Source organism: Suricata suricatta, chromosome 2 (assembly GCF_006229205.1).
Source record: "Suricata suricatta isolate VVHF042 chromosome 2, meerkat_22Aug2017_6uvM2_HiC, whole genome shotgun sequence".
NCBI classification, from domain to species: Eukaryota; Metazoa; Chordata; class Mammalia; order Carnivora; family Herpestidae; genus Suricata; species Suricata suricatta.
Window position 1 is genome coordinate 181913877 of NC_043701.1, and position 24422 is coordinate 181938298.

At 54.5% G+C, this 24422-nt stretch overlaps 1 protein-coding gene across 1 annotated transcript in view; it reads left to right on the plus strand.

Moving 5' to 3' along the window:
* Positions 1-24422, plus strand: part of DOCK1 (dedicator of cytokinesis 1) — a 435479-nt gene that overhangs the window by 402315 nt on the left and 8742 nt on the right. Inside the window, exons 41-46 of the mRNA XM_029920619.1 lie at positions 2330-2416; positions 5029-5205; positions 6456-6539; positions 11495-11632; positions 18428-18573; positions 21747-21945. Coding sequence (XP_029776479.1) covers positions 2330-2416; positions 5029-5205; positions 6456-6539; positions 11495-11632; positions 18428-18573; positions 21747-21945 — 831 coding nt within the window. The remainder of the gene's footprint in view (positions 1-2329; positions 2417-5028; positions 5206-6455; positions 6540-11494; positions 11633-18427; positions 18574-21746; positions 21946-24422) is intronic.

Sequence of the window (24422 nt, forward strand, 5' to 3'; positions counted from 1 at the left end):
CTGACTGATGCGGCCAGCACCTCCCTAGTGGTGACAGCCGGCCGCACGTTGCCCAATGTTTCTCCCCTGCTTTCAAGTCATGGAAATGTCAACACAGATTTTTGCAGCCTTTAAAACATTTACATGCCGCTGGCGGAATGGATTCCATTTGCAACGAAGAAATCAGTTCTTTGAAATAAAGCACGGTTGTTTTTAACTAACATTTCTCCCTCCTGCTGCCCTGCAAACCTCCTCTGGAAAAACCTAGATAGGCTCGTATTTCGAGGAGGCATTAGCCACGGGGACCCTCCGCTGAGGGCCAGCAGCGCTGCGGGAAACTGTGGCCCCCTGCCTGCTGTTGGGAGGGGTCCAGAAGGTCAAAGGTCAGTGACACCGTGCTGCTGGCTCCCTGAGAAGTCTGTGGTTCTTCCAGCTAAGTTGTCTCTACCCAGCCTCCCCTGGAAGCCCTAAGTCTCCTGCAGTGTCGGCCCTCAGGGCAGTGCCCTCCCCTTCCCCGCCCACCGGAAGGCCCCTCCTGCCCCGAGCCGCGCCCTGCGCGTCCACCTGAGCTTGTCTTCTGTGAAGCCTAGTCTTTCCCGCTTAGCACCCTGGTTCCGTCCAAACAAAGGCCCTGTGTCTTGGCTACTGCCGGCATCCCGGGCCTACTTGGTAACCAGTCACTGTGGGGTGGCCTGTCCCAGGGAGGGGACGAGCAGGGCACAGCCCCACCAAGACAGCAGCACCAAGGGCAGTGGCCCGACGAGCGGTCTCTGTCAGGGTCCTTGTGGCAACAGCTCTGCCGTTTACGGAGCGTCTCCCTGCGTGTCCGGAAGCCACGGATGTGTTCCCACAGTGTAAAGAAAGAAACAAAGGAGGTCAAACAAATTGCCGCCGGGTGTGCAGCCGATTGGGGCAGAGCTAAGAATAACCAGGCTCCTGACATTTGGGGCTGCGCTAAGCCTCGGAGGCGGTGCTCCCTCTAAATGGCCCTGAAATCCCCTAATGGCCCTGTTAGGCCCTCACACTTGGACGAGGCTTTCAGAAGCCACAGGATTTAGTCTTTCACACGCCTGACAAAGCCTAAGGCTTCCAGATAAGCATGAGGCTTTTTGCAGCAACGAGAAGCCGGGCTCGGCCCTGCTGCAGGTGGCCTGGCCGACCAGGCCCTCCACACTCTCCACACTCCGTGTGGCCGCTCACCCAGAGGGGAGGCTCTGGGAACCAAGGGGCCAGCCCGGGTGGAGGGAGGCAGACAGAGAGAGTGCCTGAGTTAGCCGGAACGGGAGCTGGCCGGCTGGGAAGCCCGGGGTGGGACCCAGGGATGCTGCCCAGGGTGCGCTGGCCTCTGGGGAGTGTGGTCCGGATGCTCAGAGCGTGCACACTGCTCTTCTCTAGGACAGGCGCCTGAGGGAGCCGCCTCCTGGGCCAAAAGGAGCGTTAGCTGGGGAGACAGGAGGGGGACCTCGGCTGGGTGCCCTTGCGTCTCCCCTCTGGGGCCTCAGAAGCCTGGGAAAGAAGCTTGTCTAAGACCCAGCCCAGCTCTCTGGGCTTGCCGCCGTTCTCCCATGCCAGCTCTTTATGTCGGGACGGCTGTTGTCCGGCGATGACCCATTGTAGGGACGAGGTTGCCCCAAGCTGGGCACTGGCAGCAGGGGTGGGGTAGGACCCCCTGCTCCTTACCGGGCACGGGCGTCCGAGCAGCGTGAGGTCCCGTTTCCTGGCTTGAGGCAGCTTCCCACAATACGTGATGTACTATTCTACGCCGCCTATGGATTATCAGGCGGTGTTTACTGACCATACAGACACCTTTTCATGCTGAGGAAGAAGTCTAGAGCAACAGATACTGAAATGGTTTGAGTTACCGTTTCTGAATTTTCCATATCCTTAGTTTCTAATGTAAACAAGTATCAGTTGCGCAAGGGAAAAAATTAAGCCTGAAATACTGATTCGTGTCAGAAAAAGTGATTAAGGTTTTCCTTAAAGCCTTTACGCCCTTGAGTGTAACGCTGCGGACGGCCAGCGGAGACTCCCTTGGAGCCTTTGCACAAGTCTCTTTCCTCAGAGGGAGTTCCCCTCATTTTGACGTCTGGCATTCTTTCCGATTTTCCCGTTCTGTTTTCTTTGCCCAAATGTCAGGGAGGCGGGCACTGTTGGGCAGCAAAGCAGGGCACACGGAGAGGCAGCGCCTAGGTCTTAGCTCAGGGCAGACCTGCCCCGCGGAGCACACGGAAGGGCCGCGAGCGACCTGTCCCGGAAGAGCTGTCCCGCCTGGAGGACTTTGCTCACAGACAGTTGTCGCCCTGCTGACATCCTCCTCCTGACAAATACCCCGGGTGTGTTCTCTCTGCAGAACATGTGGATCGAGAGGACCATATACACAACGGCGTACAAATTACCTGGAATTTTAAGGTGGTTTGAGGTCAAATCTGTCTTCATGGTAAGGATTCCCCCCATAGGGACGGTCCTGCTCCCCGGGGTCACACGAGACTTAACCCACAACCACCCCCGGGTTCCGCGGGGTGTCCACCCTCCTCGGCCACGAAGATTATGGCAGAAATGCTGGGTGCTCCCGGCCAGGTCCGGCTCACCAGGAAACCCGAAGGAAGATTTCATTTCTTCTCACAAAACGTTGAAAGCCAGTCCTCCTGGGCGGTTTTGACAGCGCTCACTGTTAACTCGATGAAAAGGTTAAGACAAGTTCCAATTTACCTACACTTTTTCAGCTCTTTCTTCCTGATGGTTTTATTGCCATTTACATGACAAACAACTTGATTAATAGTACTTGCTCATTTCAAGTAAAAATAGCTTAAGAATCTACCCCTCGCTGGCACTTTTTGAAGAAATAATGACTCACATCTCATTAGCTAAATTTTTGCCTTGCCTCAGTGGTGCGCTCTGGGGCAGTCCCTCCCACCCCAGCCGGAGTCCGGAGCAGATGGCTACTGACATATCAGGGAGTCGCATTGGCCTGTATAAAGAGGTCTGATGAAACACGGGTGCGTTTTCGTGTGTCGAAATGCCTTTCGTTTTCGGCCAGCAGGATCTTACCCAGAGGGGTGGTGCCTACCGTTTAGTTTGCATGGAGAGCCCCTGGAAACTCCTGATTTGGTTCCTGAACGTGGCTGGAACCTCTTCTTGGCCCTGCTCCCACCCTTGTCCGTCATCCATGCCAGTCAGAGCTCTGGGCCACATCTGCACCCCCCCCCCCCAATTCCCAGGTGCTCCCTCCTCCTTTTCCGAGGCCCTGGGTCGCTCTGCCTGTCCCGGCCTTGGGCACTTCCATTTTCTGCTCTGAGCCCCCGTGGCACCCAGGCAGGCCCTGATGGCTGGGAGACACAGACTGGCGGCAGGTGGCAGAGACGCAAGCCTTTGCTGGCACCATTCAGAGCTGGTGAGGCACGCGTGTGAGGAGACAGTGGGGGCCTTCCCGTAAACAGGCGTTGATCTTCCCGATGGGCCTTTGCCCCAAGGCCGCAGTAACCGAGGGTTTCCTGAGCCAGCCAGCGTTCCTGAAGAAGGTGCTTAACAGCCCGGACGCAGAGAGGGGCGAGCCCTGACTTTCTGTAAAGATGCGCTTCCGCCCCCGGCTCCATTTGCCATTTTTAACAAAGTAAGGGGCTGGAGGCCGAATAATCCCAGAGTGGCGTCACGGAGCCGCCCCTGCCACCCGCCTCCCCCGTGCCCTGTGCCCTGTCTCTCCTGGGACGGGCCGCCGGGAGATGCCTGTGGGGTGGCAGGTAGCCCTGCTGTCAGATGAAAATAGGAAGCTGTCCCTTCCTGAAATGAAGGGGGTCCTCTGCAGGGAGGAAGCCGTCGGTCACAGAGGAATCCTGCCCTGTGGTGTGGACCTGGCGCAGCCCTGTGTCTGGGGCACCGCTTTCCGGGGTCTGACAAGGCCAGGGATGCCGTGACAGTGGCAGTCTTGCAGTACGTGCTGTTCTGCCTTGGGGACGCCCGGGGGCAGCGGGGCACCAGCGCACGGCCAGCCACCTTTCTGTGTGCTGCAGCCCGTCCGGCGGCACCCCCGAAGCACAAGCTAGCAAGGCAGGCAGTGTCCTCCATGGTGACCCCCCACGTCGCTCTAGGATCCGGGACCAGCCGAGAGCAGAGTTGTCCCCACTCCAGCCCCTGCTCCCCCTGCTCCCCTCGCCTGCTGGCAGAGGACCCCTGGGGCTGCAGCAGGAAGGGAGCAGGCTGCTCTGTTTGCTTGCTGCAGAGGCCCTGGGGAGGGGCCCCAGCCCACCTCTTCTGGGAGCACCAAATGATCCTGTGTTGAGGTCACCCCTGGGGTGGCTCGGTGGCCTGAGCATGTCACATCGAGGCCCTGCCAGAAGGGGTCGTTACTGCTTTAAACTCGGCCGCGTTTTCTTGACACCTTAGTCCTGAGCTAGAGAGACACGCCCGGCAGGGCCCCCAGGGACAGGAGGGTGTTTGCAGATGGACTGGGGGCCCCTGCCTCCGGCACTGGTGGCCCCCTGACCCGTGGCAGGTTGTCCTGTAAGGTGCTGGTGACATGCTCCCTCGGGGGCGGTGAAGCCCTTCCTCAGGAGGGTATGTGATCCAACGTGGACACCAGGGCGGGGCCCTCCTCCGATTCCCAGACAGTGACCAAACTGCCACAGGGGCTTCCCGAGCGCCTGGGCCTCCGGCCCAGGGACAGTGCCCAGATTGCTTGAAATTTCTCAAAACCTTACCCAGTTTTAAACAAGCAGACCACATTGTATGAATGCACACACATACACGTGTGCATGCACACACAGGCACACGTGCATACACACACACACACACACACACACACCCCAGAGCCAGGCAGCCTTGTATGATCCCTTTGGGATTTGCATGTGATGGCCACACCTGTGGAAATGCACAGTGATACTAAAATACCCAGATGTTCTTGCTTGGGTGATAAGGGGCCCTTCCAAAAACGCCCTGGAGAGAAAGGGGCTTGGAGGAGTAGGAAGCCTGGCCCCAGCTGGAAACGCTCCTTCCCAGGGGCCCTGGTGCCACGGACGCAGCTGGCCTCAACCTCGGCTTCCTCCTTCCCCGCAGGTGGAGGTCAGCCCCCTGGAGAACGCCATCGAGACCATGCAGCTGACCAACGACAAGATGAACAGCATGGTCCAGCAGCACCTGCACGACCCCAGCCTCCCCATCAACCCCCTCTCCATGCTGCTCAACGGCATCGTGGACCCCGCCGTCATGGGAGGCTTTGCGAATTATGAAAAGGCACGTGACTGGCCCGCAGGACAGCCCTGTCCTGGGACACACCGTCTCTAGACACTGGTGTCCAAGCCGAGAAACTGCCCTGATCACACTGACCAACCTCAGCAATGACTGAGCCAAGGCCGGGCAGGGAGCTCCCAGAGGCGCCCTGTGCCGGCTGTCGAAGGTCCAGGCCCAACCCCAGCATGACTCGCCTGGGCCTTGTCCCCCCAGGTTGGGCTGACGGAGCTCTCCAGAGCTGCCCTCAGGCGGCTTTCAAGAGGTCTGGCCTTAAAGGCCAAGAGATAGAGTTTTAGGGAAAGACCAAAGAACCAGAACATTTGGGATAGGTGGGCACAGCAGGTGGGGAGAAGGCCTGCGGCTCCTGGAGAATATCTCATTATGAATGGGCAGGGGTCAAGGACACTGGGGGTGGTCTAGGCCAGGGGTCTGCATTTTTTAAGAGAAAGAGAGAGAGAGAGAGAGATTGAGACTCGCAAGCAGGGGCTTAGGAATCCCCCATACGGGGCTCGAACTCATGAGCCATGAGATCACGACCTGAGCCGAAATCAGGAGTCAAACGCTTTACCAAATGAGCCCCTGGGGCTCCCCTGCTCCCTGTTTTATTAGTCAGGTTTAGAACTTGGCTGAGGCCCTTCATAACTTAGTGTCTGTGGCTGTTTTCCTGACTAACAGTGGCAGAGCTGAGGGCCTTCCCAGCAGTCTGTGGAGCCCTTGTCTGGGTGGAGTAAAAGCTGAGGCAGAAGGAGCACCCCCGGAGAGCAGGCTAACAGGAGTGGCTGCCCAGGCAAGGAGGGAGCGCTCTGTCCTAAGCAGCCGTTAGGTGCGGGGCAGGCGCAGGGCAGGGGCCAGGGTTGGAGTGGGGGGCATGGGAGCCGGGCTGAGCGATCCAGGTCAGCTGTGGCGTTGCTGGCTTCCGAGGACAGAGGCGCCACCCTGCGTGCCCCCCTGGGCTGCCCAAAGACCAAAGAACCAGAACATTTGGGATAGGTGGGCACAGCAGGTGGGGAGAAGGCCTGCGGCTCCTGGAGAATATCTCATTATGAATGGGCAGGGGTCAAGGACACTGGGGGTGGTCTAGGCCAGGGGTCTCCATTTGTTGCGTTTGACCTAACCTGACATTTCAAGCTGAGTGCTGGGGTGGTCCATTCCAGGGGGGGCGGGTCTGTGGTCTACACGGTTCCATCCCCAGGTCAGGTGCAAACTGCGAGTCGGTGAGCAGTGTACTGAGCCGCCCTGCCTGTCTCCGCCAGGCCTTCTTCACGGAGCGGTACCTGCAGGAACACCCCGAGGCCCACGAGAAGATCGAGAAGCTCAAAGACCTGATTGCGTGGCAGGTAAATGTCCGGCGGCCGCCAGCCCGGGCGGAGCGGGACAAGTGCATTGTCTCGACCCACAGCCTCTGCACACATGCTACCAGTGTGGACATCAGCCACAGTGCGTGCAGCTGTGTTTGTCCCCATATAAGCCCCGCCGCCACCGCCGCCACCACTGCTGCCATGATTAACTCAACTCCTAGGCCGCAGTCGTGAACCTGAACACACCGTAGGTCCTCTCTTACAAATGAGCCTGCTCTGTCTCTGCTGGGAAATCTGTGTGTGGCATTGACAGAACAGAGGCCACAGCTGTCCCTGGAAAGTGCTCACACCAGGGCCGCCTGCGTGGGAGGCACAGGGGGCACCGCGGAGCACCCGCCCGACATGTTCTCCCTGGCGGGGGTCGGGCGGGGGGTCCTCCTCCGTGTTCTCCCGGCTGTAATTCTGTGTATTACTGTTGTGCTTCTCTACTCCTGAGGCCTTCTGAGGCCTTCCTTAGAGGGACCTGGTCTTAGAAGGTCAGGTTCAGAGGGCATCTTGTGTCCAATGGAAGTGACTTGTTCACTTTGTGAGCCTGGTGGCGGAGTGGACGTCCAGAATGGTTCTCCTGGCGCTCTGTCTACACCTGCTGTGTTCTGAGGACAACTGGCGCTCTCAGGCTCGGTTTTCTCATGTGGGAGGTGAAGCGGGTGCCGCCTGACCCATTCCCCACACAGCAGGCTGACTAAAGGGGGCTGAGGGAGGGTGGGGGCCAGGGTCACCCTGTGCCTGGCCAGCAGGGCACCCCAGGCCACTTTTCAGAGCCGGGGGTCCCAGGCTGCCACTTGGGGACCTGGCACAGGTGAGGCTGTTTCTCTGAGGAGACGTGTGTGGGGGCACTTTGAGCCTGGCCCTCCCAGAGCCTCACCTCAGTGGCTTCTCCATCGTCAGCACGCTGGCCAGTGCCACCTCTCAGGGTCAATGGGCCTGAGCTCTGGTTTTAAGCCAACTTATAATATGTGTATATTTCCTTGTAAGAAAACATACACAACATATAACGTAACATCTGAACCCATTCGGTGCAGTTCAGCGCATGAAGGACATCGGCACTGTTGTGTAACCATCCCCTCCCTCCACCTCCGGAACTTTTCCGTTTTGCCGAAAATCTCTTCGCTAACCCTCCATTCCCCCCTCCCTTGGAAACCACCATTGCACTTTCTGCCTCTACGCGTCCGATCACTCTAGGTGCCTCGTGGAAGGTGAGTCCTGTGGTCTGTCCTTTCGTGACTGGTTTATTTCACTCCGCACATGTCTTCAGGCTTCATCCACGTTGTAGCCTGTGTCAGAATTCCCTTCTTTTTTGGGCTAAAGAACGTTCCATTAGATGAATGGACCACATTTTGCTTGTCCATTCGTCTGTCAGTGGACATTTAGGTTCCTTCCACTTAGGGGCTGTCTCGAATAGTCGTGCTATGAACCTGGATGCACAGACATCTGGTTTTTTCCCAGCTTTTATTGCTTCTGTGTGTATCCCCGACGTGGGATTTCTGGAACAAACCGTACCTCTGCTGTTAATCCTTTGAGGAACCACATCCTCTACATCTTTGCCAATAGTTATCACTTTCTGTGTTTGTTCTGGGTTGGCATTTTACACCGGCCATCCTAATGAATATGACCTTGCCACAGACCTGTAGGCATCTGTTGGCATTAGGATTACTCTGTGATCAGAACCCCTGGGAGCTGGGCCCAGGGCTCCCATTGGCCAAGGTTGGTTCTCTGCCTGGAATGTAAGCCTCCTGTAGACAGCCTCCCTCGGTTTTTAAAAAGAGAGCGTAAAAGTCTGAACGATTCCATTTTAGGTGTTGTAGAAACCAAAGGCCACAAACTTCAAACTCCATCGAAGGCTATAAAATCATTGCCACACAAAAACTAGTTTGGTCTGCAAAAGTTGTATTGATTTTTTTTTTCTTGTAAGCTTTTACAGTAAATTGGATTTTAAGAGTTTCAAGTCCTACAGAGGAAAATAATTTGTTCCCCAGAGAGCACTATGTCATCATCCCTAATAACGATATTAAAGGATGAATTTTAAAGCAGCCCACAGGAAGGCAGGACGAAGGAATCCATTTTCTAGCAACTTCATTAAATCAAGGAGTGATGAGAAATACATATTCAACACCTTACCTGTGACTTCGCTCTCATTTGCAAATGTTTGGAAACCCATCCTTTGGTGTAATTGAGCCATACAGTCATTAAAAATAAGAAGTTTGGGGTTAACAGGATGCTGTCTTCTGTTTTTGTCTGCTAGTTTGTTTGGTTTGGTTTTTTCTGGAAACTCCCATCAGGGCAGAGTGAGGTTTTCTCTTGGGAAGCCCAAGGACTTGTTGGCGGAGTTTCCATCACTGATGTGCAAGAAGCGTATCTCAATGCCTAAAATCGTTAGTGAGGGCTGGGTGTTCAGCGCCAGGCAGCCCTCCATTTTGCTTTGGCCTCCCTCCAACCAGGATGGTGCTGACCCACTCCTCCCAGGTCAGAGCTGGGTGCGTGGAGGCTGTGGCAGGCTTCATCCTGGTTTACGGCCAACACCAGGCCGCGAGTGAGCCCCAGCCCCTTCCTCAAAGGCACCGCTCCGTCCTTCCCCAAGGAAGCCTCGTTGAGCATCCCTGCCACGTGTCCATAGATGAATCCGTACAGACTTGTACTGATGCGCTGTGTTGTGTACCTAGTTCTCTTCTGAAATGCACCAAGATAAAAGACCAAAGTCACTCATCATCCCTAGTGGATGACAAGGCACGACTGTTGTCACCAGGGATGGTATTCCTAGAGCCCTGAGTGGTGCTTCCAAATGTTCTGTCCTGCTGGCAAGCCATGAATTTGTGTAGGGGACACACAGGAGCAAACTTCGCCCTGCTGTGGAGACGGGCGGCTTTGGAGAGCAGGCTGCGTGCTCACCTTGAACGGCTCAAGGAGTGACTTTGGGGATGTCCTCACTTCTCTCTGGGCTCTGGAAAACCGTTAAGAAATGCGGATTCCTGGGATCCACCCCAGAGCAAACCGGGACCCCCGGAGCAGAGTTCAGGAACCTGCCGGGAGAGTCTGACGCTCATCCAGACCGGAACGCCCTGAACTCCAGGGTCTCCAAAGATCACTTCGGGCCTCATTCCATGGCTTGTGTTTGTATAGTAAGCACCCAGTACGTTGGACTGTTTGCACAGAGCATCTTGTTACATGCGGCTGCAGTTCAGCCCCAATCAGACACGGAACAGAGGCGGAATCCTGTCGTCCAAGAAGATTTCATCAAGGGCCTGCTGAAGTGATCGATTCTCATACCCCATAAATTTCACCCACCAAAGTGCAGTTCATGTGGTTCATTAGGCACCAGGAACCTAAACCAAATGGCCTTAACTTCAGTCCAGCAAGTTGCTTCTTTGATGCTCAAAAAACTGGCCAATTAAGGCTTTTAAGCAAACCAACAAAAATCACAGAAACAACTGGACCACATTTTATATATTTGAAAAGGGTCCATTCTACAGAGAAAGGCTGGCCATATCTCCCATGGCTGCACTTTCACCTCTGGACAGCACCCCCGTACGTGCTTTCGCACCCAGATTGATACGACACATTTGCCATCCCATTGAAAGCTGTTCCCAACCTGCCTTTGCCATGCCCCAAGGGGGGACTCGGGAAACAGAAAGATTAATGTGAGCGTTTTCTCCTGTTGCACCTGAACACAGCATCCCGAGCTCTGGGGACACTGCCATCTGCAAGAGTAATTCGTATGGAATATTAAAGCATTGCATCCACTCTCAAGTCTCACCTGCATGCTGTCCTTTCAGCAGTAACCAGCCAGAAAGGGATACCTGGCACATACCTTGGGTGTAGACCCAACTGTCGGCAAAACTGGCTTGGTGCCCGTGCAGTGCGAGGGCAGCCTGGGTGGGCTGCTGGGTGGGCTGTACCGTGGGAACACTCACTTTTCCCGCCTTTCCCTGGAGACCACAAGAGGTGACAGCTGTGTGCTATAAATGGCAACCAAATACATTTTATGCATTGATTCATCTTGATAAGATTTCTTGAATTTGTTCGCGTGAAATTCAATTGTGTGCTTATTATCCTTCTCACTAATAAATCTGCTCATTTAGGTTGGTGTTCTGTCATATTAGGAAAATCTGTTTTTAATCAGTATTTTGATTTAATTATAAATTATTAAGAGGCAGCCTCTTAGCTTGATTGCATTGAAGAATGTCTAACTCCCGGTCCGAGCCTTGCGGGGGAAGCAGAACTGGGGAAAGAGAGCCCTCCCTAGGCCCCCACCCCTCAGCAGCAGTGATTTCAGAGGGTCTCTGGGGCTGGGGAATGAAAATGTCTCCCTGTGACACGTTTAAAGGTCAGCACCATCTCCGCGCGTGGAAGTGAAGTGTTGGCTTGGATATTTTGTGACAGTGGTGTCGGCAGAGAAGTGATTATTTTTAGATTTAAGGAAGAATAAGTTTGGTTTTCCTTTCCAAATAAGAAGATCCTTCAGGACTATAGATCACATATAATTAGATTTTTACATTTTAGAATAGGGTTCTCAATTGCCTATAAAGGCTATCTTCTGGGCTAAAAAAAATCTTTGCACTGTGACATGACCCCTTGCTAATAGATCAAATTACAGCTAAAGAATTCAAATTCAGTTCTCCCCAGATTCAGGTGCAAAGCACAGAGGAGTCTATGCTCTGGTTGCTCGAGCCTTGGGAGTCAAGTCAGGCAAAGACACTGAGTGGCCATCGCGTGCTGAGCACACTGCGCTAAATGTGTCCAATTTAAAACACAAAGGATTCTAATTTGAACATTTTGGGCTTTGGGGGTAATGTGCCTGCTGACGACTTTGATTCACGGTTTGATTTGGAAACAAGGCAGTTGCATTTTGCACACAGTGCCACTTTCTGCCTGGTGCGCACTCATCTCTCGAGACCACTAACCAGGAAATAAGGAGGGTTGACTGCTGTGTTTTTCAGATTCCATTTTTGGCTGAAGGGATCAGGATTCATGGAGACAAAGTCACAGAAGCACTGAGGCCATTTCACGAGAGAATGGAAGCCTGTTTCAAGCAGCTGAAGGAAAAGGTGGAAAAGCAATATGGCGTCCGAACCATGGTAAGCGGGTAGCCTTGCAGGAGGGGAGACGGATGTCTTTGAGTCACATTGCCCTGCGGTGACAGGCTCCCGGGCAGGGTGAGTAAGATGTATATTTGACACCTGCTTGGGATTTAAAGGACCTCAGCCCCCTCGTAAGTCCATCTGCCGGTGAACCGGCAACCTCCTGTCGGTAATTGGAAATGTCGGTGTGAGTAAGCGTTCATGAATTTGCCTGATCACCAAATACCCTGTTCACCTGCTGTGAACACGATGTCCCCTTAATGTGGTGGCGCAACAGAAACCCCCACAGAGGCCCATATGACTCAGCCATAGAGGCCTCACCTACAGCCTTACAACACCCACAGAGGGTTATGTAACACACAGGTGATAGCATTCATGATGTCCTAGGCAGAGGTGGAGCCCAGCCCAAAGTCAATGTCTTTGAAGAGAGTTACTGTGGGTTATGAGATCAGAACTCATTAGCAAGGACTTCACCTCTTAAAGGAGCAGGCATTGGTCTAGGCCAGGAAAGGTGAGCTCGAGACAGGGGAGGAGGTGGGGAGAAAGGGCTCACTCACCCGGCAAAGGCTGGGCGTCCAGAATTCGAATGGCAGGCAGGAGGCCAGTGTGGACGTAGCCGTGCCTTGGCCAGAAGAGAACTCACAGGAGAAGCTGCAAAGTGCCCAGCCTCCCAGAGCCTGGAGTGCCGATCTGGGGCAGGAAGCTTTGCTCAGGATGTAGGGGAAGAATTGGGCTTTTGCTAAGGCTTTATGGAAGGTTTCTGAGTGGGGGTTGGGATCCCGCTCATGGTAAAAGAGTGGATTGTGACACGTAATGAGGCAAAATATCTGACCGCGTAATTCCTTGTGATGGGGGCACCGTGTACCCAGGTCACAGTGGAAGTGGCAGCTGTCCATGAGCCATGCCTTAGCACCACGGAGGCGAGGCCCGGCACCACAAGGGGCATGTGCCTTTGTATCCTTACGGTCCCGGAGAGCCTGGGGGGATCCTACCTTGACTGCTCATGGGCTCTGGGAACCTCGGGCACAGGAGACGTCTCAAGGCTCCCTTTGCACATCGTTCAGAGATAAGCAGCCGTGTGACAAAAAGAGGCAGTGAGGCTCGTGGTCTAGGACCCCACGCCTGCGGCAGGAAGGAGGGGGGCGCACCAGCTTCCATTTTCCTGCTAAACGAAAGGCGTCTCAGTCGCCACTCCCGGAAGCACCAGGTGTCCAGTGCAGGGCCCCATTTGGGATTCTCTTTTGGCCCCGTTCCATCTGTCTGCTGTTCTCTGCTGCTCTCCGTTGCTCTTTCTGTTGAACTCCCTTCTTTTTTCCACAGATTCATCTCACTGAGCAAATACTGATTTTGTGCGTACCATATGCCAGGGAGCTTTCCAAGTGTTTTGCAGATTCGAACTTGCTTCATCCACTTAATGCTATGAGGGAGGCACCGTGGTCATCCCCATTTTATAAGTGGGGACAGGGGGACACAGGTCACCCACTAGCAGTGACCCCTCCGGCCGCCGATCGGAGTTTGAACCCTGTCTACCCCAAGTCTGTGCTTTTAGACACTACTCTGTAATTGACACAGCAGAGCGTTTCTTCCTCTTTTCCATGTGGTTGGAGGCAGGTTAGAGACCGAGAGGCCTCCAGAAAGGAGCTGATTTTTCTACGATTACCCTCATGCTCCCCAACCCTGCGCCCCGCAGGGTATGAGCCTGACAGATCCATGAGAACAGAGCCTCTGCGCTCTGGTCTGAAAACTCAGCCCACGGGCTTTGGGACCAGGGTGCCCCCTGCTGGCTGCCTCAGATGACCCTGGGCTCCAGTCAGAACCCCCGAGCGCTGCCTGAGCGCTTCAGGACTGTGGCTCGGTACAGTCACATGGCGAGAATTTCAGAGTTCGTGGTCATGCGTCTCTTCCAAAGCTTTAGGTCTTTCTAAGAAATAAACACTTGTGAGACCCGCAAGTTTTCGTACTAAGTGCAAAGCTTGCTCTCCTATCACTCATAGAATTTGTTTTTCAAAATGCCGGAACCCTGTCTGGCTCCCCAAACATCCTTCCTATGCCCATCTCTGCTGGGACCCATTACTTCGGCGCATGCTTGCCGCGGGCACAGGGGAGAAGGGAAGCAGGGGCCGGAGGCAGGGCAGTTGCATGGGTGGTGGGGGGCTGCCCCCCCTCCGGGACAGGCTTCCCCTGTTCTGAGGCAGCCATCCTTGGCTGGAGATCAGCAGTTTCCACCCACCGCGTCCTGAGATGCCATGGCGCCCACCACAGCAGCCCCCGACCCCAGCCCAGCTGGGGGCTGGACAGCCTCACTGGGAGGGAGGTCCAGGAGTCGAGTGAAGGGTGCCTTCTGTCCCCTGGGCGCTTCGTTCCCTGGAGCTGCCTTCCTGAGTCGTCCGTCCTGAGACCCCAGACACGCGGTCCGCAGCCGGCCTCCCCTAAGCGGAGAGATGGGCAGATGCCCTTGTCATTCTCTGAGAAATGAAAAATGTGGCAATAAAAAGCAGTCTGGTTTGAGTCTCTCCTGCCTTATCTACTCTGAAAACTTGCAAGCATCTCAGAATACTTTGAAAAGCAATATAGTATCATCCTGCTTTAAAAAAATGGATTTAAAAATAAAAACCCCATAGAAGAGACATAAACCATTTTGTCAATTTTTCTGACCCAGCCGAAGCCATAGATAGAACCAGAAGACTTGGACGCTCTCTGACTTCTTAATCCACAAGCGGATCCGCCAGGCTCCCGCTCGCTCCACTCTGACCTTCACCTTGCTGGTGCCGGGGCTCTAAGGGGTTCCTTAGTGCTCAGAGCCCAGCTTCTCCAGACGCAGAGGGAGTGAGGGGTGCAGAGCCCGGGGTCCCCGCAGAAAAGACCACCTGTGCCTGTTGCATTCAGCATCCGCCCTGTGTTTCCACTAGCTTCCCACCTCACAGGAGGTGTCTGTCTGTCCGTGGGCCAGGGACGGTCCTGTCCCTCTTCCTTGAAATTGAGCGAGGGAACCACACTGGGTCCAGCCTTTCTCCACCCTTGTCTGCATCATCCCCACCTTCCTCTGACCCTGCTTCCCACCCCCTCCTCCCCGCCCCCTCCAGCCCCTGGCCGGAAGTGCCCAAAGAAAGCACAGGGACTTCCTCCCCACCTCCCTCCTTGGCTGACTGCATCCCTCCCCCCTCCCCAGGGGGGAACCCACCAGGCACCCTCCGTGCCTCACACCACGTGTAGCCTGGTCTCCCCTGGGCTTCACCTCCTCACTCTGCTGCCTCCAGCCTCCAGGATTTCTCCTCTCTGGGCCTTCCTTCCGGTTGGTGTCTCATCAGGACCGTGGAACCCTGGGGTTCCTCAGAGCTCTCGGGAGGCTGACATGAGGGTTCAGCTTCCCCGGCTCTGTTTGCGGGAGTTCAGTGGGGTGACTCGGCAGGGAGACAACTCGGCTTACACGGCTCACAGGAGTCTCTGTGGGAGACGCAGTGCTGAGCCTGTGACTGAGGGTCCTTCCCTCTGTCTCCTGGTACTGCCCCACCCCACTGGGGTCCCCTCCTAAGAGATGCACACACTGTCCTCACTCGCCCTGCCCACCTCCCCACGTGGCCCCTCTGAGCAGCCAGGATGTCACCCTCTGTGGATTTCCAGCCCACACCTGGCATTTGTGCAGCATCTGGAGAGGAAATTTCCAGAAAACTAGGAAATGCACCTGCTTCTCACCCTACCCCATGAAACCTGGTCTCCCCTCTGCCCCCGCCCTCCAGGATCCACGGGCAGCAGGCCCCTGTGGCGGGTCAAGGGGAGGTATTTGGGCTCAGCTGGAAGACAAGGGTGCAGAAAACCATGTCAGAGCTTTGGGCCCGGGCAGGGCTGGCTTCCGGTCAGTGAGCCAGAATGAGCTTTGCTTCCGGCTGTAATAATAACAGCAAGGACCAAGAGAGAAAGTCTAACTGCTTCAGATAGAAAAATAAGTCTGGATTCCTCCATTTCTAGAGGCTCTGCTCAGTCAAGAAGGAATCGTGGGCCAAATGGCCGGGGGTCCTGTGGCCACAGCCAGTGGGGGCCCTGCGAGGGTGGGACCCGAAGTGGCTCCTTCCCTCCTCGGCTCCCTGCTCCTGTCACCCCTGTTCCCTTTACCCTCTTCATGCACGCTCGCACGTCCGCCCAGGATTCCCGGGTGCCTCCTGAGGGACACCCCAGCCCTCTGCGGGGTGGGATGGTCAGGGGTCTTCGGGTCTCCCCGAGAGCTGGCGTGAGGTCCGTGACACCCGCTCCTGCGGCCTGCGCCCCTCACACTCGCATTGCTCACGTTGCTGGGAAGATCGTTTCACCAGAGAGATGAAAAGCGCCGAGCCAGGGGTGGGGCACCCCGATGTCGGACGGGTCCCCGCGTGCTCGGCTGCATCTCCTAGAACTCCGCGTCTCCATCTGTCTAGTCGGTGATGGAACAGAGAGCCAGGGTCTCCCACACGCGCTCATCACCGGAGCCTCTGCCCCTCTGCCCCTCCCCCTCCCCGGGTCCAGAAGGGGCAGGGGGACGTGAAGCCCGGAGCTGTGGCAGGAAGGCGGCCCCTGCAGGGTTGTTCGGATTCCTACCTCCGAGCCGTCCTCAGACACGGCTGCTGTGGAAGAAAGAGCAAGGGACAGTGTGAGTTGTGCCCACAGGTCTCATTCAGAGTGTGAGCAGGGTTAGGGCACCTGGGTGGCTTAGTCGGTGAAGCCTCCAACGCATGATTTCCACTCAGGTCATGATCTCACGGTGGTTGAGTTCGAGCCTCGAGTCGGGCTCTGACCTGACAGTGCAGAGCCTGCTTGGGATTCTCTCTCTCTCTCTCTCTCTCTCTCTCTCTCTCTTTCTCTCTGTCTCCCTCTCCCTTTCTCTGTCTCTCAAAATAAATAAATAAACTTAAAAACAAAAACAAAGTATGAAAAGGGTCAAAGGCCCCCAGAAGTACCAGAGAGAAGAGCAGTGGCCAAGCGGGGCTGAGTGGGGTGATCGGGGCGGCGGGTGGGAGGGGCGGTCAGGCTGGACCCGGAGCAGCAGACGGGGCTCTTCCTTGAGAGCGTCCGGAACCGTGGGACACAGAACAGTCCCAGCGCTCAGCCAGGAGGCTGGGGCAGAGCCAGGCATCAGAAAGCCAGGGCTGCCGTCTAAACGTGTTTCAGAAAGGCTGAGAAGTGCATCGTATAGACTTTGAGTTGCTAGATTTTCTGTAGGAAACATTTCCATAATTTGGACTCACTTGTAAGTAGCACATTCTAGTCCATGAGTGACAGCAGACGTCTCCTTGAAGATGTGTGATGGCACCGTCCTTGGTGCGAAACCCAGGACGCACCCTCTGTGCGGGCAGATGCCGGCAGCACTTAGCTTTGAACCCGCGGTTGCCAAAACGTGGCCCACTGACCTTTTCGTAACCCGAGTTTTATTGGGACACATCCGTGGCCGCTCACTGCTGTGCTGTCCGTAGCTGTTTGCCTGTGATGGTGGCAGAGCTGAGCAGCTCGGACAGAGACCTAAAGCCCTTAGTACCTGGCCTTTCCCCGCAAACGTGTACCAACTGCTGCGTGAAGCTGTTGCTCTGTAATTGTGAACCTTTCACGACTAAAGAGAGAACATCCAGATCAAGGAGGAGTTCGTGTGCCAGGTACCTATGTAAGAAACGCACCCACGTCGCAGATGTGGAAGAAGTGCTCAGTAGTGAGCAGCCGTGGCCCCGTCTTTTGTAGCGGTTGACCGGGCACCAGCTCCTGGGGTGGGGGTGGCGGGTGGAAGCCGCCCAGAGAGAGGAGCCCTACATCCTCAGGTCAACGGAGGGAGCTTCTGAAGCAGCTGGTCTGGGGTGAAGGTCCATTAGCACTTTCCAGTAATTAGGTATTGACGCGGGCTGCATCTCAGTGACCCTGGTTTTGGAGTAGAAGTCATATTTCAGAGACAGGATGGAAAACTCCATCCAGAGGCCACCTTTCTCCAGAATGCATCTCTGTCAAGTTCACTGCCGGGCCAGGAGGAGGCCGTGGCTTCCTCTAACCCGCCGTCCGAGCCACTGCAGGGGAACGAGCCCATGTCTACTTGAGTGGCACGAGCATCTGAGTGTGTTCTAGAGAAGGTCAGTCATTACACATCCATGTATTTGGGCGTCCCGTGTGGTTTATCCACATGCAGACCCGTGCAAAGTTCATCTCCAGGGCTTGCAGGTTCTTGAATGACATTCCAGATGCTGCTCTACACGTTTTCTGGTCCTTACGTTCTACTTGGCTTTTAAGCAGATTAATGCATTGTGGTCTTGGTAAAGAAAACTGCATTCACAGGGTGCCTGGGTGGTTCAGGCAGTTAAGCGGCCGACTTCAGCTCAGGTCATGATCTCACTGCTCCTGAGTTCCAGCCCCGCGTCGGGCTCTGTGCTGACAACTAGCTCAGAGCCTGGAGCCTGCTTCAGATTCTGTGTCTCCCTCTCTCTCTGCCCCTCCCCCACTTGCAATCTGTCTCTTTCTCAAAAATAAATTTAAAAACTTTTTTTTTTAAAGAAAACTGCTTTTACAACTTTTAAAAACAGGAAGGTTATGATATTTTTCACACTGTGAGGTAAGATTTCAAAAAACCTGAAAAGGTCATCATTTTCATCTTTAACTCTGAACAAGAATATGTACCGTTCATGAAAGTGTGGACAGCTTGGGTCTGGAATCCAGGCTGCTAAGGTCGCATGGGCCCAGGCGTCTGAGCAGGCCAGGCCTGAAGCCTTCTGGCAGAAAAGCATCACGCAAGCCTCCCTCTCTCTCTCTCTCTCTCTCTCTCTCTGTAACTCTCCCTCCCCCTCTCAGCCCTCGAGTCTGGATGACAGAAGAGGCAGCCGCCCCCGGTCCATGGTCCGGTCCTTCACGATGCCTTCTTCGTCCCGGCCTCTGTCGGTGGCCTCCGTGTCTTCCCTGTCATCAGACAGCACCCCTTCCAGACCAGGCTCTGACGGGTGAGTCGGGCTCAGCGCCAGGGAGGGGGTGCGTGGAGGGTCTCGTGAGGAGCATCGGGGCCCTGGGTTTGTTTTTTCAGAGCTGGGGATTTTTTAAATCAAAATGATCTTTGAGGGGCACCTGGGGGGCTCAGTCGGTTAAGCGTCTGGCTTCGGCTCAGGTCATGATCTCACAGTTTGTGGGTTCGAGCCCCGTGTTGGATTCTGTGCTGACAGCTAGCTCAGAGCCTGGAGCCTGCTTCTGATTCTGTGTCTCCCTCTCTCTCTGCTCCTCCCCTGCTCATGCTGTCTCTCTCTGTCTCTCAAAAATAAATAAAAGAACATAAAATTTTTTTTAAATGGTCTTTGAAACTGAACTTCCCTCCAGCCCCCCAAGACTTTCCAACTATAGTGTCCAGTGTGACTTCCAGGGTCTTGTGAGCTTTTGAGAAAGGATTTTTTGGGAAAGGTTTCCATCAACTTTTAAAACCTCTGGTGAGTGTCCATTCAGCTCTGGAACTTCTGGAAGGTGTCCAACACTTTCCTTGCTGGCTGTGTGCTGTACGTTTTGTCTCCTGCTCACTCCCATGCTGATGGTGCAGGACTGTCACACATAGTCAGCTTACTGCAGGACTTGGTAGGGCCGCCGTTTTTCTACAAGACTTCTTTGGAGACCCCGTTTTTGCCATTGAGCACCCAACAGTGCAGAGTGATTGCGGAAAACAAGAAGCTCATAGGCTAGTTAATATTAGTTGAGCTCTCACTACGTTTCTTGTAGTAACTTTGAGTGTTAAAAAAATATCACTAATTTTGGGGGCACCTGGGGGGCTCAGTCAATTAAGCGACCAACTTCAGCTCAGGTCATGATCTCATGGTTTGTGGGTTTGAGCCCCATGTTGGGCTCTGTGCTGACCGCTCAGAGCCTGGAGCCTGCTTCGGATTCTGTGTCTCCTTCTCCCCTGCTCATACTCTGTCTCTCTCTCAAAAATAAGTAAACATTAAAACTTTTTTTACAAAATCAATAATTTTTCTGTTTCTGAGTAGCAAACATGTAAAGTTTGTTCTTATTAAACAGAAAGAAACAATGGCTCATGCAATTGAACCATCAGAGGACAAATGCTAATTATTTTACTGTTGGGTTTGTAAGGTCGTGTGTCTTGCAACCCCATTTGGTTTTCCGTCACCAAACCCACAGGGTCCTGGCCCCCGCCTCACGCAGGCACACACGTCCAGAGCACCCCACGGGACAGCTCACATCCAATGGCCCTTTGTTGCTGGTGACCGCTGTGCCCCATGGAGAACTGAGGGCTCAACCCACATCTTTTTCCTTAGCGGTAATTTTTATCAGTGTCTGCAGATAAAAGGCCAAATCCATATGGAAATTCTCAATTTAGAGGTAGCTGTGCTTGTCACTTAGCACAAGATTGCTAAAGAAATTTAATTCAGCTTTCCCTGAGAAAATCCCCAAGCTGGTTATGAAAAGGTTTTTAACATTTCCAGGAACGTGGGGGGAGGGCGGAAATGGATCTCCGGTTTCAGACAGAGGCGTGGTGTGCCGCACGCGTGAGTGCACGCCTCCTCCCGGGAGGCCTCTTTAACCTTGAATTCACAGGCATCTTTATTAGAGTCCAGATTTTTGTTCTTTCTAGGGTTCCCACCCTTCACTCTGTAATTAACGTGGAGAAAATGAGGCTTTGCTCCCGTGTGGCACGGGTCACCTGCTGAATAAACTTCATCTGTTCAGCAGGTGGCTCTCATACTGTGGAGAAGAAAAAAAAAATTTTTTTTTTGAGAGAGAGAGAGACACAGTGCAGGAGCAGGGGAGGGGCAGAGAGAGAGGGCGACACAGAATCGGAAGCAGGCTCCAGGCTCTGAGCTGTCAGCACAGAGCCCAATGCGGGGCTTGAACCCACGAACCATGAGATCATGACCTGAGCCAAAGCCAGACGCTCAACCGACTGAGCCGCCAGGGCGCCCCACATAGTGTGACAAAAGTTAAATGTAACCTGTCTTTCTCTAGGTTCTCACAGATGTGCGCAGGTTCTTCCCACCTGAGCCGAAAGATGTCCACGGGTCTTGTTCTTTTCTTCCCTACGTTAATTGTCTCAAGTTATGCAAAATCATGAATAAATAGAATAAAATCATGAGGGTTATTTTTTTATTGTCTATATTCCCTATGGTGTATTTTTCATTCCTGTACCTTATAACTAGAAGTTTCTATAGTTTTTAGGACATTTTCATACCTTCCTCTGTGTTGGTGCTCCCTTCTAACTCCTTCCTGCTTCAGAAGATGAAACTCCAACCTTAGAATCGGACCTGTTTCTTCTCTCTCCTGATATGACAGGGCGGACCTTCCCACCCCCCCAGTCTTGCACTGAAATAGCAAACTGCAATGGTGCATAGATGTGTGTGCACACAAGCTAGTCCAAGATGCGTTGACTCAGTAGAATAACTGTTAATGAATGTGCTTTTATACCAACCCGTTGGTGTTGTAGGCTCAAGGGCAGTGATGTCTCCCTTGTATCTTGAGACTGGGGACATCGGCCCACAGCAGTTAGGGGAGGCCGAGACTCCCCAGTAGGTGACATCCAATGCCCCAGGTCTTCCAGCTCAGGGGTCGGCTGAAACACTGAGGGCGCCTCTGTGTCTCTGTGAGCTGACGTCCGCTTGCTTCCCACTGAGCCCTCCAAAAGGCTTTCATGTTGATGCAGCCAACGTATCTGTAATCTGGAGCTGTCCGTAGCAACTCGGTCAGAATCCAGGTGCCAGAAATTTCTTTGCAATAGCATTGGTCTTTTCCTCCACATTGCACTATGACTGTTTCAGTATGCATCTCTACAAGGTACGGGCTCCCCTTTTGAAATGCACCCCAAACGCCATCTTCTCCATCCACCGTAATGTCTTATTCTCATCACGCCACGCCACTCAGACCTCGTGTCTCCCCGATCCTCGATAAGTGTCCTCTTCTTTTCCAGTTCATTCTTCTCCAATGGCAGACACTGTCTCTGTGTGGTACAGCCGGTTAATATGTATCATAAGTCCCCCTTAGCCTCTCTACTTCATTCCTTTCCTGTAAGGTGCGCCACTTCCCGGTCAGCACGGAGATTCCTTGCGAAGGGGGTGACATTTATCTGCAGGGTGAGGCAATTGTCCTCCTATTAAGTCGTGAGTGATTTAAAGAGTGTCTCCTTCAGGTTTGCTCTGGAGCCCCTCCTGCCAAAGAAAATGCACTCTAGGTCCCAGGACAAGCTGGACAAGGACGACCCAGAGAAGGAGAAGAAGGACAAGAAGAAGGAGAAAAGGAACAGCAAACATCAAGAGCTATTTGATAAAGAATTCAAGCCCACCGACATCTCCCTGCAGCAGTCAGAGGCCGTGATCCTTTCAGAGACGGTAATTTCTCAGGGAACCTTCCCGCTCAGCCATAGCTTCTGGGACCTCCCTTTGCTCCACGGTTAGCCAGTAGAGCTGTCGATTGGATTGTTCATTGAATTTTCTATTAAATAGTCCCGCGGAAACCGGGGACCTAGCCTCCACCCTCTCCTTGCACTGGGTTAGGCCCAGTACTATAAGGCATCGGTGGGGGGGCTTGGAGCGGAGATCTCTTCTCCCCAGGGGGTGCCTGTGTCCGCCTCGGGGACTCGGTGGTGCTGGGCTCCGTGCAGCCATGGGCCGTTTGCGTTGAGTCCGCATCCTGACGTCTCAGAAGACGAACAGGAATGCTCTTGCCCTCCGACGCCTTCCTGTCGCCCCTTCCTGACCAGAAGTCTAGAAGCCCCAGGTCCTGCCCCAAGTTGTGAGCTGCTCGGCCAGAGCCCCAGAGCGCCTCCTGTGGGCCCTGCACACAGCCCGGGCTCCACGGGGGGCTCCCTGCAGCACGTTTATATCGTTGGCATATTTCAGAAGGACTCTCTGCAGTGTAGCCGGACACTTGCTGGGTAGTTGACCTAAGAAACAGATCCCAGGGAACCCCGGTCACTGCAGGGTTCCCGGGCGTGTGAAGGCAGTGGACACCCATTCAGCACGTTCTAGTCCTGGGGCCGGGCCTGGGGGCTGCTGCTCAGAGGACCGCCCAGCAGTGTCGGAGGCTGGGGGCAAAGACGAGGCACAGCAGCTTCTGGGGTGAACTGTATTTACAGCGTGCTTTTGGGGAGGCACCTGGGTTTGGTTGGTTAAGTGTCCAACTCTTTTTTTTTTTAATGTTTATTTATTCTTGAGAGAGAGCATGAGTGGGAGGAGGAGCAGAGAGAGAGGAAGACACAGAATCCGAAGTAGGCTCTAGGCTCTGAGCTGTCAGCACAGCAGCAGGGCTCGAACCCACAAACAACAAGATCGTGACGTGAGCCGAGGTCGGACTCTTAATAGGTGTCCAACTCTTGATTTCATCTCTCAGTTCATGAGTTCAAACCCCACATCAGGCTCTGTGCTGACAGCGTGGAGCCTGCTTGGGATCCTTTCTCCTCTCTCTCTGCTCCTCCCCTGCTCTCAAAAAACAAATGAATAAACTAGAAAAAAAAAAAGAAGAAAGAAAGAAAAGAAAGAGACCAAAAACACAGAAGAGGTGCTCACAGGCCTCAAAGGTTAAGTCAGGCCTAGAGCCGCCTAGAACAATGGGCACTTGTCTGTACGGTGGCCAGGAAGGTGCCTGCCCCAGGCAGGAGCCCCTGACCTGTCCTGGCCGCGGCTGGAGGGTTGCCTGATGAAAGGGCTCACCGGGAACACCTTTCAGTGGGACGTACTTCATGGCTCGTTCATGTCTTAAACCCAGAGAGTGTGTTTCACCCGGACTGTGAGCCGCTCGGAGCAGTGGTCACATGTCACTTGGCGGTGTAGAGGGAGAAGGCAGGTTCTAGAGCCTTCAAGCAGGCGAATGCCCCTCTGAGGCCTTGGGACACAGCTCTGACTGCATATGAGCGGGGCTAGGGCTGTCAGAGCCCAGGAGGGGCACAGGCCAGAGGCTGGTGTCGTTGCCCAGGGGCCAGGCCCACAGCAGCGGGATGAAGAGGTCTCTGATGAACCCACATTCTCTGTCCACCACCCTAGAGAGTCCTGGTGTCCGTGACCTTGGCACTCGCCAAGGCCACCTTCTCCCAAGCCCAGGATGGAGATCTCAAGTCTCAAAACCTCAGAACTGGGTGGGGGAGTTAGCAGAAACATAAGCTGATTACCACGTGCCACACACTCTGTGCGTATTTAGGCTCCGTTTTAAACTGTTAGAACGAAAGGCCTGAGAGACATTGCACCAAGTGGTAGAGCCGGTCAGGGCGAAGCTGCTTGAAGAGCGGTCGGAGGTCTTGCCCGGTGCCCCACATCACAAACGGGCTGTGTCCCTCCTGACTCTGGCCCTGTTGGCTTGTAAGCACGCTGGCAAAAGCGGCTGGGCTCAGCCAAAGTGGGCCTCCCCACAGCTGGCCGGCATCAGCCTCAGCAAATCCACAGGAACGTGCCAGGGTCAGAGCACAGAAGCTTGACCCCCCTCGGCCTCTGACGCCTCCCAGAATGACCACAGCGGCTGCAGCTCCAGGGACAGGAATCCTGACCTCTCACTGAGGGAGGCAGAGGGGGCAGACTTACTGTTCTTGGTCCAGCCCAGCCGCCTGTCTCTCCACAAAGGGGCGTCCTCCTCCGGGTGACAGGTGTCAGCAAGGTTTGCGAGTGCACGGAGGCACCTGCAGGTTCCTGTGCCAGCGTCCCTGTGCCTGCGACCAGCCAGGTGCCACAGGGCAGAGCAGGTGGATGGGGCAGAGGCAGGTTAACTGGAGCGGGAGCAGCAGCCCCATTCCTGGGGGCAGCACAGGGCTCCTGGGCCCCATTCCTGGGGGCAGCACAGGGCTCCTGGGCCCCATTCCTGGGGGCAGCACAGGCCTCCC